The sequence below is a fragment of the Poromitra crassiceps genome (assembly GCF_964638095.1).
Source record: "Poromitra crassiceps genome assembly, chromosome: 8".
NCBI classification, from domain to species: domain Eukaryota; kingdom Metazoa; phylum Chordata; class Actinopteri; order Beryciformes; family Melamphaidae; genus Poromitra; species Poromitra crassiceps.
Genome location: NC_139629.1, coordinates 7,737,454 through 7,750,813, shown reverse-complemented (window position 1 = coordinate 7,750,813; position 13,360 = coordinate 7,737,454). Strand labels below are relative to the sequence as shown.

At 47.2% G+C, this 13,360-nt stretch overlaps 1 protein-coding gene and 1 pseudogene across 2 annotated transcripts; both read left to right on the top strand.

Moving 5' to 3' along the window:
* Positions 1–4,886: 4,886 nt before the first annotated feature.
* Positions 4,887–6,146, top strand: LOC310780405 (DNA damage-inducible transcript 4 protein-like; the record flags this gene model as incomplete). The annotated part of the gene is made up of 2 exons (XM_083640976.1): positions 4,887–5,049; positions 5,650–6,146. 2 exons carry the CDS (start codon positions 4,887–4,889, stop codon positions 6,144–6,146), a joined length of 660 nt encoding a protein of 219 aa, XP_083497102.1.
* Positions 6,147–8,373: 2,227 nt separating this feature from the next.
* LOC310781674 (long-chain-fatty-acid--CoA ligase ACSBG2 pseudogene) lies at positions 8,374–10,338 on the top strand (annotated as a pseudogene). Its single transcript has one exon. The product of its transcript is annotated as a long-chain-fatty-acid--CoA ligase ACSBG2 pseudogene (transcript).
* The last annotated feature ends 3,022 nt before the right edge of the window (positions 10,339–13,360 follow it).

Here is a 13,360-nt window from a genome sequence, read left to right as displayed (position 1 = left end):
CGACGCTGCGACCTCTGCGCAGCGTACAAAGGCCCGTTAGACCAGTCTCGCGCCCCGCTCCAACAGCTAGCAGCAGGAGCCCCCATGGAGAGGGTAGCAGTAGACGTGATGGGACCTTTCCCACGCTCAGACAGTGGAAATAAATACGTCCTGGTCGCCATGGACTATTTCACAAAATGGCCAGAGGCGTACGCACTGCCCGACCAGGAGGCGGGGACGGTGGTCGACGCACTAGTAACCGGCATGTTCAGTAGGTTCGGAGCACCAGAGACCCTACACAGTGACCAAGGGAGAAACTTTGAGTCACGAGTGTTCGCCACCATGTGCGAGAAACTGAACATAAAAAAAACACGGACCACAGCATTGCACCCCCAGAGCGATGGCCTTGTAGAAAGATTCAATCGAACGCTGAAAAAGCAGTTGGCCATCCTCACGGAGGAACACCAGAAGGACTGGGACACGCACCTGCCTCTCATCCTCATGGCCTACAGATCTGCCACACAAGAGTCCACCTCCTGCACACCAGCTCTGCTCATGTTAGGTCGAGAACTGCGGACACCAGCAGAAATGGCGTTCGGCAAGCCACCAGATGCACTGGACGCTCCCCCAGGGCGAGAGTACGCCAGGAGGCTACAAGATCGCTTAGAGTCCGCTCACCACTTCGCTCGGGACCAGCTAGAGAAAGCAGGCATGAAACAAAAAAGAAATTATGACGTGAGGGCAAAGGGAAACCATTTCCAGAGGGGGGAGTTGGTCTGGGTGTACACACCCCGGAGAAAAAAAGGGCGTAGCCCTAAACTGGACTGTCACTGGACAGGCCCATGCAGGGTCATGGAGAGAATGGGGGAGGTGGTGTACCGAGTGCAGATGCCACTTGGTGGCAAGAAGGTACTCCACCGAGACAGGTTGGCCCCATACCGGGGGGGGTGCACCTTTCCCCCAGATCTTGGCCGCCTGGCGGTTTCACCTAGACAGGCTGAAAGAAGGACTCTGTTTCCACAGAGAGGGGCGTCCGGCCATGACCGGGCGGGCCCCACTCAGGGACGTGAAAGCCCAGAGACACTGCAGGTGGGATCAGCCCCGCAGGCAGATTCACAGAGACTAACACGGCCACGGAGAGAGCCAAGGGCTCCAGGACACTTGGGGGACTTTGAGTTGTATTAAAAAAAAAAAAAAAAAAAAAAAAGGAGGAGATGGGGGTTGGAAATGTTGAAATGTTGTAACAGAAAGTAAAGGATGTGCATGACATGAGATATTGTGGGGGAGGAGATGTGGGAAAGTCTGAGATTGAAACATAAAATGTGGTTGGAAAAACAGAGAAGCTGTTAAAAAAAAAAAAAAAAAAAGATGCTGGGTGTGTTTTGGTACAAGGGGATGTGTGATGTGGTATCAACGTGGGCGTTGACCTTATTGTTGGGCGGGGAGTATGTAGCGAATCAGCAGTACACATACAGGGGTGAGCATTGGTAGTGTCTCAACTACAGATAGGAACTGATGTGTGGGAGTGTTGTATTGGGGAACACTATGCTGTGGGGATACTTCCGGGGAAGACTGAGCATGCGCGTCAGTCTCCACACACTGCTACAAGAGAAGGTTGCTAGTTATGAGCGTGACAACCGCTGAGAGTTGTAATATAACTAACAGAGAATAAAGAACCTTGTACCAACAAGAAGCATCTGCCTCATGATTTACCAGGAACGTTACAGTATTTTTATGACATTGTCTGGAAATTCCTGCTTATCAAACTGAACCAACAAACAGTGCTGTGATTCCTTTCTCTGCCCATTGAATAAATCTATTATCACTTGCAGCTGGCTTAAAGTCTGGGTCAAAGCTCAGCCACCTCAATATTATTTCTTTCTGAATTTTAAGTTGTTTCACTAGACGAAACCAGGTAGCTATAGAAAACCTACCCCATCGACTCTGAATATCACTGTGTTTAGCAGCTAGTGGGGATCCTAGCAGACTTTGTATAGGTTTATCCATCCAGTGACTACAACACATTATTATTGTAATGTTCTGTGTAGGTGTTGGGATATTTTTTACCTAATATTCGATATTCTTGTCTCATCTTGTGAATAAAATAATGGGAACACGTTTACATTTTCATGAGCCCTCAAAACTTCACACACAACTTCTTACTGAAGTTCAGCTCCCACTGAACTTGAAACCTGTGTAACTAGGGCCAGCTGAATTGGAACAGTGAAGTGAAATCAATGCATTTGATAGACAGACATCCCTATATTTTTACTTGTTAAATGTTTTCTTTTTACTAAGTCCATTATTTTATCCATGCTGCCTATATTTAAAAAAAATATATATCATAGCATTTCCACAAGTGAGTGACACATGTTAAATTTGTGTACACTCAATTATATCAGCTACATTAAGGAGATCAGAGACTGAAGTGATGTCTGTGCCATTGACACTTGAACACGCTTTATTCCTGTCGGTGTCAAAAACAGTAAGTGTTCTGTACACTCTATTCCTTTATTCCAAAAGCAGCAGACACCCGCATTCGCCTTGTGTCTATAATTTCTACACAAAATTCTTCGTAATCTTCCTGCAGACTGAAATGGAACATGAACGGTTCCCTTAGTTCAGTCTCCTCTTCATCCAGGCCATCAGACATCTGTCGCAGTTCCACCACTGCCCTCAAGCGATCTTCCTTGTCCATGGTGATGACTTGGGGAAGGGAAAGTTTTCCCTTGAATGTTTTTGTGCCACACCACCTTGCTGCCTCAATGGTGTCCCTAAGCAGAGCATCCTCCTAATCAAAAATAAAGAAAACCAGGTTGGAGAAGGCAGAAAACAGTGAAATAAGAAAAGCCCACAACAGGCAACATACCCCGTTCCCTGTTCCCAGTTCTGGCAAGTTCTCAGTTTCTTCTAGAAAGGAAACAGATTGTGGTTCTTATAGGCACAATAACAATGCAAGATGTAAAAAAAAAAAGATCATTAGCAGATTTGAAGTATACTGGTTTAATGAAAATGGAAAAATGACTGCAAAACCAGCTCTGTGACATCCCACATCTACAACCTTGATGGATGTGTATGGGTGTTGCTGGCCCAATAAATGATTTCTCAACTGCAAACACACCATGTTTAACATCAACACACTGACAGGCCAAAAATCTGTCCTTGAGACACTGTCTCAAAGTGGTGGGTATGCTTTCTCTTGTAGTGTATTTTAAAGTTTTTTTTGTTTAACTTCACTGTGCAATGAGGACAAGTGAATTTCTTTTGTTGACTGGCTTTAGAATACTCTGCGGGGGCCAATGGGGGCTTTGTGGGGGCCTCTGGATGTTGAGCGGGGACCAATGGGTGCTGTGTGGGAGCCTCTGGATGTTGAGCGGGGACCAATGGGTGCTGTGTGGGAGCCTCTGGATGCTGAGCGGGGGCCTCTGGATGCTGAGCGGGGGCCAATGGGGGCTGTGTGGGAGCCTCTGGATGCTGAGCGGGGGCCAATGGGGGCTGTGTGGGAGCCTCTGGATGCTGAGCGGGGGCCTCTGGATGCTGAGCGGGGGCCTCTGGATGCTGAGCGGGGGCCAATGGGGGCTGTGTGGGGGCCTCTGGATGCTGAGCGGGGGCCTCTGGATGCTGAGCGGGGGCCTCTGGATGCTGAGCGGGGGCCAATGGGGGCTGTGTGGGGGCCTCTGGATGCTGAGCGGGGGCCAATGGGGGCTTTGTGGGGGCCTCTGGATGTTGAGCGGGGACCAATGGGTGCTGTGTGGGAGCCTCTGGATGCTGAGCGGGGGCCTCTGGATGCTGAGCGGGGGCCTCTGGATGCTGAGCGGGGGCCAATGGGGGCTGTGTGGGGGCCTCTGGATGCTGAGCGGGGGCCAATGGGGGCTGTGTGGGGGCCACAGAGTGCTGCATGGGTGCCATGGAAGCTGCGATGCGCCATGGGAGCTGGTGTATTTGTAAATGCCTTGCAAATTGCATTCTATTTATAATTGTTGCTGCACAATTATAGCAGCAATGAAAATGTGTTGCCGTCCGACAACTTAGGCCACACTTGATCATTGTGAATTCTGTAAGAGAGGAATGAAGGGAACAAGATTCATACTTGTGAAAAAATAGTATATAATATATATAATAAGTAATTAATTTGTGTAATATGTAAGTTCCGCACCTTTGTGTTTCACTGTGGAATGGCCTTTTATATGGTTGTCAACCATATGCCTTTCTCCCGTGTACTACTTACAGAAGGGACAGTGGACAAGTTCACTGTCCCTGCATTTAGTAATTTCAGTGACCTCACCATCTATGATAATAGAAAGGTGTCTCTATATATCAGAGGGGAAAAGAATAGACAAAAGGCACAGCAATTAAAATCCACAAGACAAAATTAAATAATTTTTCATCTCAACAACAAATGTTGGCCCAGACCGGCCCAAAACAAATGATCAGATTTTTTTATATATAGCTTACTGTTATTTACCATTTAATTGTTATTTCATATCCTGATCTTCTGTTTTACTCAACAAACGCAAGCAACAACAAACACAAGCAACACAATATTTCATTAATTAAACATCAGTTGATCTTTCCTGCAGATTAGCCTACTCAGATGATGGCTATTCGATGGTCTAATGCTTATATGAATGTAGCCTCAACAGCCCGGCGAACGTCACGCATTACCCATTTTACACTGTGCCATTTTCACGTCTAGGTCTAAAAGCCGGCTCCTACCAGAGTCTTCACGTGAAGTGAAGAGGTTATCCGATGCAAACGTCGATGCAAATGAGTCAAACGTTGAGGTTGAGCCACTCCCCGATCTGCGTACTGCAGTCAGGGCTACTTGGCTGGTCTGGCCGACTCCGAGGGACACACTGTTACACCACTAACTGCCCAATTTGCACCCGCATCGTTTTGTATCAAAAATGTCTTTTTCTTGCGACCACTCTCTGGACGGCAGCTTTCCGCCGTCCCCGGCGGAGGACAGGGGCTCCAAGCGGCTGTCCTGGGACAATCTGATGCACAGACTGGCCGAACTGAAGGGGCTCAACCACAGGCTCTCTGATCACTACAGCAGCAGGGAAACTGGTGAGTGTTGCAGGCTTTTGTCTGGAGAATAGAGAGGCTCTGCGTTAGCTTGCAGCAATGGATTTTTAAATCGGACTGTAACACTGTCTTGTAGTCAGATCTTATTTCTTACTGGGATATTAGATCTATGCTATCTCTTATAGTTATTGGTAGAGTTTTCAACAATGGAGCAACTCCTTCAGCCAGTTGGTTTCCTTTTGAGTTTATAGCATAAATCATTATGAATGGTTTTAGAATGAACTGATTACATTGTAGAGCTGCAACGATTAATCGATTGAAGCGAATTGAAATGCATTGCCAAGTATTTTGATATTCGATTAATTGATTTCAGTTTATTTTTTATGAAAAAAAAGGCAAATTTGATTAGCTTCTTAAATATGAATCTTTTCTGGTTCCTTCACTCCTCTATGACAGTAAACTGAATATTGTTGGGTAATGTGGACAAAACATGACATTTGAGGACATCATGGGCTTTGGGAAACACTGATTGACATTTTATAGGCCAAACGATTAATCAAGAAAATAAATGATATATTGACAATGAAAATAATCGTTATTTGCAATGTGAATGACATGTGACTGTGTGTGGTCTTGTTTCAGGCTCTGTGGCAGACATGTCCATATCGGAGTCGGAGAGCAGTGTGTTCTGTCATCCCCTGGAGGAGACTTTGGCTATTGAGGTCGTGGCCACCATCGCCCAAAGGCTAAGCGACGCATCTCCTGCCCTGGGCTGCTCCCAGCTCATCGTACCCGACCGCCTGCTGCAGAACATCGGCGAGGTGCTGCTCCGCCTGGCTGACAATGAGCCCTGCGGCCTCAGGGGAGCGCTCATACACCTGTGCGTGGACCGGGGGGAGCAGGGCTCCGTGTGCAGCGTGGACGAGTTGGCGGCAGACGCCAGCCTAGTCCCAACGTTCCATGTGACCCTGGTGCTGCGGCCCGAGGCTGGCGGACTGTGGCCTAAGGTGCACAAACTCTTCGGCGGTAACAAGTCCCCTGCTGCACTTTCAAGGCACCTAAGACTCAATTCTAGCTTCAGGGCCATCAGGAAGAAACTGTATTCCTCGGGCGAGCTGCTGATTGAGGAGTGCTGCTGACCAAGCACTCCTGCTCCCTGATCAATTCAACCTGATTCATCTGGACTGTGAAGAAGGCTGATAGTGATAGGTGAAGCATTGTCAAGTTAAGATAGGGTGACCAGACGTCCCCGATTTTCGGGGACAGTCCCCGATTTCGGTGCTCTGTCCCCGGCTGGAGCTGTCCCCGAAAATGTCCCCGATTTTGGCCACAAAGTCAAATAATAATACTGGCAAGAAACTCGATAACAGAGCATTTGCGGCACCACAAAAGCCTGTCATTGTGCACGTTGTGCAAAGTGCTGCCTGTGTGTGACAGAGTAGATGTCCTCCCTCTGCCCGTGCCGTGGTTTTCCCAGGACCCAGCCGCACGCAACTGAAGCCCCAGAGGTGGCGAACGAGAGGCGGCGTCTGCTTGCTGCTTTTGCTACCGTCATTGTTTACCGGACCCCATTCAGCGGGTCAGTTGTTTTGAATAGTTAAAAGTACAGTAAAACTATCTGGTAAGTAAGTGCAGTAACTAACTCAAAACGTTTTTGCAGAGAAGTCAGTAACGTTTTTATGTACACCAAACTCCATTGAAACAAATGACAATTTTTAACATGATTGGCGATGGATCATTGTTATCTAGTCATTAGCCTACTGTTCCCTAAATTGGCCTTCAGCCATCAAAACTTTGATAACCCCTGGTTTAAATTAAACACAATAGGTCATATTTATCTCTAGATTACAATTTTAATCATTAAAATTGCCTTTTAGTATTAACATGATTTTTTAAATTATTTTGTCAGCATTTAATATTAAATTAGCAGTTAATATGGTCATGTGGCCATTGAATACTTGAAACTGGTGAGCGACACCCTAAACTCAAGGAAAGTGTTTACTGAGGTAGCCTAATAAATCACTACTGTAATGTTTTTGTTTTGTGTAAATAAATTATCCACCAGTTGGTGAGGTCAAAGAGAGAAGTTGTCCCTCTCTTCCTGCCACTCTACACAATACACCAGTAGCCTATTTCCCATGAATTACCTAGGCTGTCTAATTTGTGGTAAAATGTGCCAGATAACTAGTAACCATTGTAAACTGCTTCTTTTTCAATTGTTTCAAAATCACAAAGTTCTTCATAGATCTAGCCTCTTACTTTTGCTCTCAAAGTGCACCAGATTTATGCATTTTACTGTAAAATGTACACAATTTTCTAAAAGCCGGGGGGGCATAGCCCCCCCTGGGCCCCCCTAGCGGACCACAAAATGTCCCCGATTTTCATTTGAGAAATCTGGTCACCTTAAGTTAAGAACATCAAATAGCACTCAAAAGGGCTTCTCATTATAAAGTGGCATGCTGCAATGATGAACAGTGCTTTTTGGACCTATGTGAGTTTAATGTTTTTAGGCTGGACTGCAGCAGCAGGTCAGGTTAGTAGGGTTAGGGTTAGACTAAACCCTAACCCTAACCCTAACCCTCTTTTAAGGAAAACTTAAGGACAAGATTTAAGGGTGTTTTGTGCAGCTGATTTTATTTTATGGACGCCTTAACTCGGACCCTAAGGAAAATCTTAACTCAAGGTGTTTTGTGCAACCGGCCCCAGAGGGGCACAAACAAATAAAACAATACACAGCTCTGTAACTTATTCACTTCACAGCTTCAGTGATTAGGCCCTAGCCACCTCACTGTTAATACAACTACTGTTTGAGGGGATAAGATGTGCTGTGAACGAAGCTATCAGTTGGGGAGTTGTGATGGCACCAGGGATGTCACCAATGATCTCACTCGAGCAATTGTAATGTCACCAGTGATGCCACTCGAGCAATTGCGATGTCACGACTCACCAGTGAGGTCACTTGAGCAATTGTGATGTCATCAGCGATATCACTTGAGCAATTGTAATCTAATGGAATACATTAGTGGAATACGTTTTAAAAATAACCCTCCCAACACTCATCAGTGATGATGTCATCCGTGATGATGTCATCAGTGATGTCACTCGAATGTCATCAGTGGTCTTGGCACACAATTGGTTGCAGTTGCTCAAGTTGCTCATAAATAGGACAATGTCCATGACACCACACACTTGCTCGTCATAAAGGACAATATGACATCAGTGCTGATGTCATCAGTGATGTCCCCCTCAAGTGCGATGTCACTCATCAGTGATGATGTCATCAGTGATGTCATGGACATTGTCCTATTTATGAGCAAAGTGTGTTGTGTCAGGACATTTCGAACAATTGTTTGTCAAGTGAGAGCCATGATGTTCACACAGACAGCAGCAGGGGAGCCCGGCCTGTGGACCTCCCAGGGCAACATGGAGGTGAAGTTGAGGCTGGGGGAGTCTGGCATGGCTGCCGAGCGCCCTTTGACAGTAAACCAGATGTTCACCTCAGCCGTGGAGCGCTTCGGCAGCTACACCGCTTTGAGCTGGAAGGAGGGCGAGCAGCAGAACAGCAGTATGAACTACATAGACTACTACAAGGAGTGCCGCATCACAGCAAAGAGCTTCCTCAAGCTTGGTCTGGAGCGCTACCACGGTGTCGGAATCCTCGGCTTCAACTCCCCTGAGTGGTTCATCTCCAACATCGGTGCCATTTTGGCAGGTGGTTTTCCTGTGGGCATCTACAGCACCAACTCTCCTGAGGCATGCCAGTATGTCGCAGAGAACTGCAAGGCCAATGTCATTGTAGTCGAGGACCACAAACAGCTGCAGAAGATACTTCAGGTTCAAGACCAGCTGCCACACTTGAAAGCGATTATCCAGTACAAAGAAGCTCTTAAAGAGAAGAGACCAAATCTGTACACGTGGGCAGAGTTTATGGAGCTCGGATCTGATGAGCCAGATGCTTTCCTAGATAAGATCATCTCCAGCCAGAAGGCCAACCAGTGCTGCATGCTCATCTACACCTCAGGAACCACAGGCCAGCCCAAGGGAGTCATGCTCAGCCACGACAATCTGACATGGACGGCGTTGGCCATCAGCCGCGATTTGCGCCTGACAGACGCCACCCAGGGCCAGCAGCATGTGGTCAGCTACCTGCCGCTCAGCCACATCGCAGCTCAGCTGGCCGACATCTGGACTCCCATGGCGGTCGGCGGGGCTACCTACTTCGCCCAGCCAGACGCCCTCAAGGGCTCTCTGGTAAGCACCATGAAGGAGGTGCGTCCCACATTCTTCATAGGCGTGCCACGAGTCTGGGAGAAGATGAAGGAGCAGATGACAGCTGCCGGGGACAGGCTGTCCACTGTGAGCAGGATGGTCGCTGCCTGGGCCAAGGGTGTGGGTCTGCAGACTCATCTCACCAAGATGAACCAAAACGGAGCAGCTGGACGCATGCCGCTCAAATACCACTTGGCCAAGAAGCTGGTGTACGGGAGTGTGCGTAAAGCGCTGGGCCTGGAGCGCTGCAACAAGTGCTACACGTGCGCCGCCCCCATCGGCAAAGACACCCTGGAATACTTCCTCAGCCTGGACATTCCTCTGTATGAGTTTTACGGCATGAGCGAGAGCACTGGTCCTCACACCATCTCCCTGCCTGACGTCTTCAGGCTCGCCAGCTGTGGAAAGGAGCTCCAAGGGTGCAAGACCAAGCTGCTGCACAATGGGGAAATCTGCTTCTGGGGCCGTCACATCTTCATGGGTTACCTCAACAGGGCTGACAAGACGGAGGAGGCTCTGGACACCGACGGCTGGCTGCACTCTGGCGACCTGGGCAAACATGACCAGAATGGCTTCCTCTTCATCACTGGCCGAATCAAAGAGATGATCATCACAGCAGGAGGAGAGAACATCCCTCCTGTCCCCATTGAGGATGCCGTGAAGGAGGCCCTGCCACTCATCAGCAACGCCATGCTGATCGGCGATGAAAGGAAGTTCCTCTCCATGTTGCTCACCATTAAGTGCCAGGAGAACAGCGAGACAGGCGCACCAAAGGATGAGCTCACAGCGTCTGGCGTGGAACTGTGCAGGAGGATGGGCAGCAGTGCCACGCGTGTCTCTGACATCTCAGGTGGCCAAGACCACGTCATCTATGGCGCCATCCAGAAGGCAATCGACTGCGTCAACGAGAACGCTGTGTCAAACGCCCAGCGCATCCAGAAATGGATTGTACTAGACCAGGACTTCTCCATCGCCGGAGGAGAGCTGGGTTCGACCATGAAGCTGAAAAGGTCGGTGGTCATGGAGATGTACAAGGAGCAGATTGAGAACTTCTATAAGTAGGTGGCCACTCCCAGCACACCTGACAAACTGGCCACTCCCACCTCAAGTTGCTCAGCCATGACACACACACACACACACACACACATTTATGTCAAAGTCAAGCCGTCTTTATTATCACACGACAACCCAACACACGCATGAGGCCAGCCACACACACATCCTGACGGTGGCTGATGAAATATAGTGTCCATTTCTCCCATCCAGGCTTGTCTTTCCTCTGGGGGGCAGCCAGGAGCCACGGGTCAGATTTGAACCCGCCTCGGCCGTGTGAAGGACTAAGCCGTTGCGTTACGCGCTCTACCAGGTTAGCCACCAGGATGCCCCCTTCTCCATGTTTTTAGTGGGGGTCCATACCGATGTTCTATGGAGGAACGCCCAGGAGAGCACGGGGAGAACATGCAAAAGGCCCTTTTGATGAGATAGCCCACCTAGGCAGTAGACACTGAAAACATGGGGCGGGCAGCATCCTAGAGAAGCCCCTGACTGCAGTACGCAGATCGGGGAGTGGCTCAACGTGGGCGGAGTCAAACGCATTTGACTCCGCCCACTCAAAGTAAAACACAGCTCTTTCTTCTTCTATCAGATCTTCGGCAGTGTGCACTCTAGGCGTATTACTGCCCTCCGCAGGATAAAGTTCATAGTGACTCTTTTTACAGTGTTTATCATGTATCCACAAAACTACTCTAATATATCTGTAAAAATCCTGTTGAACAAGATCGTATTTTTATGACATTGTCTGGAAATTCCTGCTTATCAAACTGAACCAACAAACAGTGCTGTGATTCCTTTCTCTGCCCATTGAATAAATCTATTATCACTTGCAGCTAGCTTAAAGTCTGGGTCAAAGCTCAGCCACCTCAATATTATTTCTTTCTGAATTTTAAGTTGTTTCACTAGACGAAACCAGGTAGCTATAGAAAACCTAACCAATCGACTCTGAATATCACTGTGTTTAGCAGCTAGTGGGGATCCTAGCAGACTTTGTATAGGTTTATCCATCCAGTGACTACAACACATTATTATTGTAATGTTCTGTGTAGGTGTTGGGATATTTTTTACCTAATATTCGATATTCTTGTCTCATCTTGTGAATAAAATAATGGGAACACGTTTACATTTTCATGAGCCCTCAAAACTTCACACACAACTTCTTACTGAAGTTCAGCTCCCACTGAACTTCAAACCTGTGGAACTAGGGCCAGCTGAATTGGAACAGTGAAGTGAAATCAATGCATTTGATAGACAGACATCCCTATATTTTTACTTGTTAAATGTTTTCTTTTTACTAAGTCCATTATTTTATCCATGCTGCCTATATTTAAAAAAATATATACCATAGCATTTCCACAAGTGAGTGACACATGTTAAATTTGTGTACACTCAATTATATCAGCTACATTAAGGAGATCAGAGACTGAAGTGATGTCTGTGCCATTGACACTTGAACACGCTTTATTCCTGTCGGTGTCAAAAACAGTAAGTGTTCTGTACACTCTATTCCTTTATTCCAAAAGCAGCAGACACCCGCATTCGCCTTGTGTCTATAATTTCTACACAAAATTCTTCGTAATCTTCCTGCAGACTGAAATGGAACATGAACGGTTCCCTTAGTTCAGTCTCCTCTTCATCCAGGCCATCAGACATCTGTCGCAGTTCCACCACTGCCCTCAAGCGATCTTCCTTGTCCATGGTGATGACTTGGGGAAGGGAAAGTTTTCCCTTGAATGTTTTTGTGCCACACCACCTTGCTGCCTCAATGGTGTCCCTAAGCAGAGCATCCTCCTAATCAAAAATAAAGAAAACCAGGTTGGAGAAGGCAGAAAACAGTGAAATAAGAAAAGCCCACAACAGGCAACATACCCCGTTCCCTGTTCCCAGTTCTGGCAAGTTCTCAGTTTCTTCTAGAAAGGAAACAGATTGTGGTTCTTATAGGCACAATAAGAATGCAAGATGTAAAAAAAAAAAGATCATTAGCAGATTTGAAGTATACTGGTTTAATGAAAATGGAAAAATGACTGCAAAACCAGCTCTGTGACATCCCACATCTACAACCTTGATGGATGTGTATGGGTGTTGCTGGCCCAATAAATGATTTCTCAACTGCAAACACACCATGTTTAACATCAACACACTGACAGGCCAAAAATCTGTCCTTGAGACACTGTCTCAAAGTGGTGGGTATGCTTTCTCTTGTAGTGTGTTTTAAAGTTTTTTTTGTTTAACTTCACTGTGCAATTAGGACAAGTGAATTTCTTTTGTTGACTGGCTTTAGAATACTCTGCGGGGGCCAATGGGGGCTTTGTGGGGGCCTCTGGATGTTGAGCGGGGACCAATGGGTGCTGTGTGGGAGCCTCTGGATGCTGAGCGGGGGCCTCTGGATGCTGAGCGGGGGCCTCTGGATGCTGAGCGGGGGCCTCTGGATGCTGAGCGGGGGCCAATGGGGGCTGTGTGGGGGCCTCTGGATGCTGAGCGGGGGCCAATGGGGGCTGTGTGGGGGCCACAGAGTGCTGCATGGGTGCCATGGAAGCTGCGATGCGCCATGGGAGCTGGTGTATTTGTAAATTCCTTGCAAATTGCATTCTATTTATAATTGTTGCTGCACAATAGCAGCAATGAAAATGTGTTGCCGTCCGACAACTTAGGCCACACTTGATCATTGTGAATTCTGTAAGAGAGGAATGAAGGGAACAAGATTCATACTTGTGAAAAAATAGTATATAATATATATAATAAGTAATTCATTTGTGTAATATGTAAGTTCCGCACCTTTGTGTTTCACTGTGGAATGGCCTTTTATATGGTTGTCAACCATATGCTTTTCTCCCGTGTACTACTTACAGAAGGGACAGTGGACAAGTTCACTGTCCCTGCATTTAGTAATTTCAGTGACCTCACCATCTATGATAATAGAAAGGTGTCTCTATATATCAGAGGGGAAAAGAATAGACAAAAGGCACAGCAATTAAAATCCACAAGACAAAATTAAATAATTTTTCATCTCAACAACAAATGTTGGCCCAGA